Raw genomic sequence first — 6777 nt, forward strand, 5'->3', positions numbered from 1 at the left:
TTGCATATGTTCAAGAAGCTGAAGGAAAGACAAGATATTTAGTAGAGACATGGAATACAAAAAATATTTTTAAAAAAAGACCCAAATTGAACATCTAGAGATAAAAACTACAATGTCTGAAATGAAAAATATGTTAGATGGGGTTGATGGCAGATTAGATGTTACAGAAGAAAAGATTAGTGAACCTGAAAACATAGCAATAGAAACAATTCAAAATGAAATACAGAGAGAAAAAAGCTTAAATACATGAAGAGATCTCTTAATCCCATACCCCTATTTTATAGCACAGGGAATTATATTCATTATCTTAAAATAACTTTGAATGGAGTATAATCCATGAAAATACTGAGGCACTATGCTGTACACCTGAAACTAATAAAATATTGTAACTCAACTGTACTTCAATTAAAAAAAATGAACACGCATTACTGTTGTGGGACAACCATATTGATAATCACTTTAAATGGAAATGGTGTAACCTCTCTAATGGCATGACAGAGACTGTCAGAGTGGATAAAAAGCAAGACTCAGCCCCTAATATCTGAATGTTATGGAGAAGAGAGGGCTGGCTGCACACACAAAAAATCATAGACACACAGTGAGAAAAAGATCTTTTTGCTAAAAATATACAACATACCATGATCCAAGCATCATTAAGATAGTACTCACCTAAGCTAGTACAATTCTAAGTCAGGTAGATCTTTATGCACACCTGTATAGGAGACAAACTGGGACACTGAAGCGTCCAGAGAAATCTATAATGATGGAGGGTGGAGGTGGCTCACCACAGAAGAGGAATGGAATGGGCTCCTGACACTCAGTTTGGATGTTACTTCCAACAACTGAGGGGAATCTGAGGGACTTGGGTCCTGCAAGTGCAGATGAACATAAGAAGTAGTTAAACACAGGGCTTTCCTGGTAGCACAGTGGTTAAAAATCTGCCTGCCAATGCAAGGGACACAGGTTTGAGCCCTCATCTGGGAAGATCCCACATGCCACTGAGCAACTAAGCCTATGTGCCACAACTACTAAGCCTGTGCTCTAGACCCGTGAGCCACAACTACTGAGCCCACGTGCCACAACTACTGAAGCCCGAGCGCCTAGAGCCCGTGCTCCACGACAAGAGAAGCCACCACAATGAGAAGCCCGTGAACCACAATGAAGAGTAGCCCCTGCTCACAACTAGAGAAAACCTGTATGTAGCAATGAAGGCCCAATGCAGCCAATAAATTAAAATAAATTAATTACTTAATTAAAAAAAAGAAGTAGTTAAACACAGCTCACAGCATCCCTGGAAATTATTATCTCCATTTTACCAATGAACAGAGTAAAATAACTGAGGCATTAACCACTGTTTCTATTACTAGCTAAATGATTCAGAAGTAAGTTGAAATTCATCATTCTTGTTTGTTGTTGCTTTTTCAACAAGTTTTCATCAAATTCTTCATTATCTTTAAGTTGATTGACACATTTAGTTTGCTTCCTCTTTTTTTTTTTTTTTCAGCCCTGTAGCATATGGGTTCTTAGTTCCTGACCAGGGATCAAACCAGGGCCCTCTGCAGTGGAAGCGTGGAATCCTAACCACTGGACCACCAGGGAATTCCTGCTTCCTCTTTTAAAAATCAAACTTTAATATAATTAGAGATTAAGTAATACTTGTTAATTTAGGAAAAATAAAGACTTAAAATTAATATTCACACGTGATCTCAGTAAAGGAAACAGGGTGTTGAAAGTAAGATTTAAGATTTTTTTTCTTAGTACATTTTCTATTCTGTTCCAAAGCAACAACAAAACCACCTTAGGGTGCATATTTTACAATCAGGAACACAATAAAGCTCTATTTGTGGGAAAATTATTTTTTTTAATTGGCATGCATCTGAAGATTTCTCTCTTCACATGAAATTCACCAAAGTTTACTTTTACTAAATGGAAAATATTTTCCATCAGCTACAAGGGGAAGTGTGAATTTCTAAAAAGGCTAATTGTAACTTTTAAAATGTTTGGAGGGAAATTAAAAACATAAATAAATGTTAAGATTTTTAAATTTATAGGAATGCCTTATTTATTTGGTTATGTATGTTTATATTACTCAGAAAGCATTTTGACTGGTTAAACAATATAGCAACTACATTACATGTACTATGCTTGAAAATTTTAAAATGGGATATTTCTAAACAAAATCAGCATGTTTATTACATGAAATATGTGATATCAGGGAAGGAGACAGGGAATAGACATAGGGTTTTGTCCATTTCATTTCCGTAATCCAGTCCTTTTTCTACTCGCAGGACAAATTTTGTTTCATATACAAGTAGTTCTGTTCTATTAAGTAAATGTATTCACTTAATTGTTCCCCAATTTGCCAGCCGGGAGTGGACCTGCTGAAACATGACTGTTATTTTCACAGTTTTGAAAAACAGGAGCTAATTGAAAGTTGGTCAAATGTTATCCAGTGAACTTTGAGGAGTGGATAGGAGACATCAAAAATAAACATAACAAAAGTTAAACATGTCTCCTTGGCAGGGGCTTTGAAAGAGGCATGCCTCTTAAAGAGGCTCTGATCCTGGTTTAATCATGACTAAATATAGGATGATGATAGAAAATTTTATAAGTACTTTCTTTGGATGATTGGATTATAGTTTTGTTTATATTTTCACTTATATTTTCTGCATAACCCAAATATGTCTAATGACCTTGTATTGCACAAATAATTACAAAATGTATTTCATTTAAAAATGTTCCTCATAGAAACTTTTAAAACATGAGAGTATAACTCACAAATACCCAATGTTGTTATATATTATTTTAGATAAATTATAATTGCTAAAATCTTTAATAATAAATGCATTATTATGTTATTAAAAATCTACATCAGACACTGTGCTGGAAATTGAGCTCCAGGGTGATTAAGATGAAATATTAAAATTTGGAAAGGTATATTCCTTGTGAAATCAAATAAGTAAGGTAACAGATCACAATGTTTGTAAAATGGTGTAATCAGTGTCAGTGTTTCTCCTCGCCTATGCTGGCAAAACTCAGATGCATCAGAATCACCTGAAGAATTGTCCAAACAGTAGTTACTGATTAGGTGATTCAAGGGATGACAAGGGGAGCTGGGAGTGGGAAGGGCACCTGAGTGTCAGGACATTTAACATTTCCCTCAGGTGATTACTATGGAAGTAAGAGGTCTATGTTTACGTAAACAATGACACATACAAGGTATTTTAAAAAAAGATTGCAGATCTTGGGTTAGAGACTTTCCTTGCTATGTTTCTTTGGAAATTAAAATAGTTACTTGCTTAGGCCACTTAATTAAGAAGTCAGGGGACTTCCCTGTCGGTCCAGTGGTTTGGACTCCGTGCTTCCAATGAAGGGGGCACGGGTTTGATCCCGGGTTGGGGAACTAAGATCCCACATGTCACATGGTGGCGGAGCCAAAAAAAAAAAAGTCAGGAGCAGTATTGAGCTGGGTTCTGAACTCCACCATAGTTAGTGAATCAATTAAAATAATAATTAAATATCTACTATGTTAGACAATACACTAGAAACTGAGCTCCGGGATTAACACAAAATCATTGTCTTGAGAGCGGCATACAATCACATAAAAATGATAAAACCAAACATTCAATACAGTTTTTAAGAACTTACAAAGCAGTTTCATATTTCAGGTATGGAAGGGACAGAAATGGGAATGGAGTGCATTTCAGCTTTAAAATGTGTTCCCCTAACATAATTTACACATCTTCTGGGTCTGTTAAACTGGTTGGGCAGGCCTACCCAGACTCTTTTCCGAGGAAAATTCCCCACATAGGGAAGAAACAAAGGCAAAACAAAGCTTTCAGCCTGTTTGTGTTTTGGAGGTTTGAGGCAGTGCAATTCTGGGTATCTAGATGTTTCCTGCGCTAGGCTAGGGCATTCATATCTGAGTTCTCCCAAAAGAAGGAGCATAAAAATAAAACCAAAAGGCTGTTTTGTTCAGAACCACCATAAAAACAAGAACCATGGGAGTGGTACTCACTCAGGTAAATATAACTCCAAAGTGAGGATAAAGGCATTCTCCACACTTCTATAGAGGTCGAAGGGGGATTTCTCTCACCAAGGACTGCAGAGAGATCAGTGGGTTTTTGTTACCTTGTGGACTGTGGCACATCAGCAACAGGAACAGAAACAGGAGCCAGCAGAAAGGAAAATATGCCCAACTGACATGGCAATCATCAGGGGAATAGGGGTACTGCAAATAAAATATGATTGGAATGACAGGGTAGAACCCATCTATTCTGCCCTCTGGACTTATGAGCCTGGGTGAAAACTTCATTTAGTACTTCCCAAGTATCTGATGAGGGCCAGGGTCCTGTTAAATGCTGGGGAGTTGCATAGGAGACAGCCCAACACAGTTCCAAACATCACGTATTCCACTCAGCAGCCCTGTAAGGTAAGCATTATTCCCCATTTCACAGAAGAGAAGACTGATTCTTCAGGGAGAGAAGAGACATGGGGATATATGTATAAATACAGCTGATTCACTTTGTTGTACAGCAGAAACTGGCATAACACTGTAAAGCAATTATACACCAATAAAGATCTGAAGAAGAAAAAAAAAGGAATGTATTTGTAATAAAGGGAGGGTTTATTTCCAGTTAAGACTGGAAGATTCTTAAAGTTCACTTTTCTTTAAGTTTGCTGAACCAGTAATTATCATGTTCATTCACAGACTCATTAAAAAACTGTTTTCACTGCTTCTAAAACTCCAAATAAAAGGAAAAAAAGTCACATACTATCCAACCACAGAGAAATGTGCTTCAATTAACATCCCAGGGTATTTGATTTCAGATTTTTGGAGGGCTCATACAATATATCTGTATTTTGTTAATGAGACAATAATAAATGTATAGATTGCTTTTTAATTGCTTTATTAACTTTACATTTTTCCATGCAAATGGGTGAAACTCTACTGTTGACAGAAACTTAGATTGGGTGCCAAGGCAATATCCAATTAGAAGCTGGTAACACAGAACCCACCTGACACATGGAAATTACATAAGATTCACAGCAAACGGATCAGTAAAGGCATATCAGGAAAATGCAAGGAAAAAGAGAACAACAGTGGGAATCACAGTATTAATTTCATGGAAAATGGCAGAAGTCAAGGCATAAGGCAAAATTCATCATGATGGTCATGGTGATTAGAGAGCTCCCCCATAAGGATACGCAGACAATTCCTCAACTGCAGCTCCCTAAGTTTTCTCCTGATTTCTCTCATCTCCTCCATGAACATTTCCATATCATCTCCATCTCCACCCATCCCATCGTTGACCTGCCTATTGGGTATGGCCCATCGGAAATTAGGGGCAAGTCGGCGAGCCTGTCCCCGTCTATTATTGCCTGCTGGCTGGTGGCCTTCGCCCCCTCCCAAAGGGCGGTCTTCCTCTCCATTCTGCACGGGCTGCTCCATTTCTTCGTTTTCCTGGTGGATATTTGCCATGATGAGATTTTTTTCCCTGGTTATTTTTCTTTGAACAAGTAAGACAAAGGCAAGGAGAAAGACTGAATGCTTGGCGCACTGACCAGCAGGATTTACAGCCCTGGTATCAAAGATTTTTTAAAATTATTTATTTTTTTCCCACCTCAGGAGCTTCGTGCGCCTTCTAGGGAGCCTCCAATTCGAGCCCCTTCCGCAGCTCTCTCCTTTTCCCTCCCTCCACCAAACCCAAAGCCCACCATTTTTCTTTTCCCAGGTTTCTTTCTGAGAGCACAGCAGGCACCAAAATGGAGGACGGGGGATGGGGCCTGGGGGAGTTTGAAGGGGTCTCAGACTGGGTTCTGCAGCAGCCCCCGACCCCCCGCCACTGTCTCCCGCACCGACCTGGGCCTATCCTCGCTGTCTCCCGCTCCTGATTCTCGCCACGAGTGCACCGCCGCGACACTTAGTCCCGCAGACCTGCAAAGGGCTGGGGTGGGGGTTGGGGGCTGCTGCAGCTGGGCGCTCGGCCCCTTCCCGCCCCACGCCACCGCCAACCCACCCCCCGCCCGGCGCGCCTGGCCGCCCCCAGCCGCCCCGCCCCGGGTCCCCCGCCCCCACCCTCAGCCGCCCCCATCCCCGCCCCTCTCCCGGGTTCACCACTGCCCTGCAGGAACTCAGGGGTGATTTCCTGTCGCTCTTAGTTGCTCTGCTGCCCTCCCTGGAACCCTGCCGCCCCTGCACCCCCACCCCAGGGGGCCCCTATTTCTGTTCCCAAGAAAACTGGGGCGTGGAGTGAGCTCGCTGGGACTCGCCGCGCTGAACCTCTGCGCCGGCCTCTGAGGTTGGCGGGCCGCTGCCGTCCTGGCGTCAGCGCGCGGGCCCCGGGGCGCTTACCTGCTCCGCTTCCCCCGGGCCCGATGCCAGGCCGCCGTGCGCAGGGCAGCGGGGAGCTGGTACCCAGACAGGAGTGACGACTGCACCGAAGGCTGCGTCGCTCTGCAGCTCGCGGTCACGTGAGGGCTTCGCGTCACCGCCGAGCTCGCCCCCAACTCCTGCGGCCGGTGCAGCAGGAGCGCCCCCCTCCCGCCTTGTGCACATGCACAGACAACCCCCTACGCCTGTTTGTGCGCGGGGCCACAGCGCGTACCGCCCTGTCACTCATCTCGCTCCTCTCCAATCTGAGGGCCCACAAGTGGCATCACCTCCCTGCGGTTGGAGTTGCCCTTCTCTGGTTACCAGGGTCTGCAACACCCTCCATCCCTCCCACTCCCGCCCCAGGCTTTGGTGTTGGCTTTTCCTGCTCTCTCTCCTCTTAT

The 6777-nt window shown here is 42.7% G+C and overlaps 1 protein-coding gene across 2 annotated transcripts; it reads right to left on the reverse strand.

Annotated features, from left to right (window-relative positions):
* Nucleotides 1–4893: 4893 nt before the first annotated feature.
* BEX3 (brain expressed X-linked 3) lies at nt 4894–6402 on the reverse strand. 2 transcript variants are annotated; one of them, XM_057718589.1, is made up of 3 exons: nt 6356–6402; nt 5864–5948; nt 4894–5464 (listed from the first exon to the last, which is right to left on the reverse strand). In XM_057718589.1, the coding sequence occupies exon 3, from the start codon at nt 5450–5452 to the stop codon at nt 5144–5146; it is 309 nt and encodes a 102-aa protein (XP_057574572.1). In that variant the 5' UTR covers nt 5453–5464; nt 5864–5948; nt 6356–6402; the 3' UTR covers nt 4894–5143. The 2 variants fall into 2 exon arrangements, with proteins under 2 accessions (XP_057574572.1, XP_057574571.1); XM_057718588.1 differs by lacking the exon at nt 6356–6402 and having other exon boundaries at nt 4894–5510; nt 5864–5993.
* Nucleotides 6403–6777: the final 375 nt, after the last annotated feature.

Source organism: Hippopotamus amphibius, chromosome X (genome assembly GCF_030028045.1).
Source record: "Hippopotamus amphibius kiboko isolate mHipAmp2 chromosome X, mHipAmp2.hap2, whole genome shotgun sequence".
NCBI lineage: Eukaryota > Metazoa > Chordata > Mammalia > Artiodactyla > Hippopotamidae > Hippopotamus > Hippopotamus amphibius.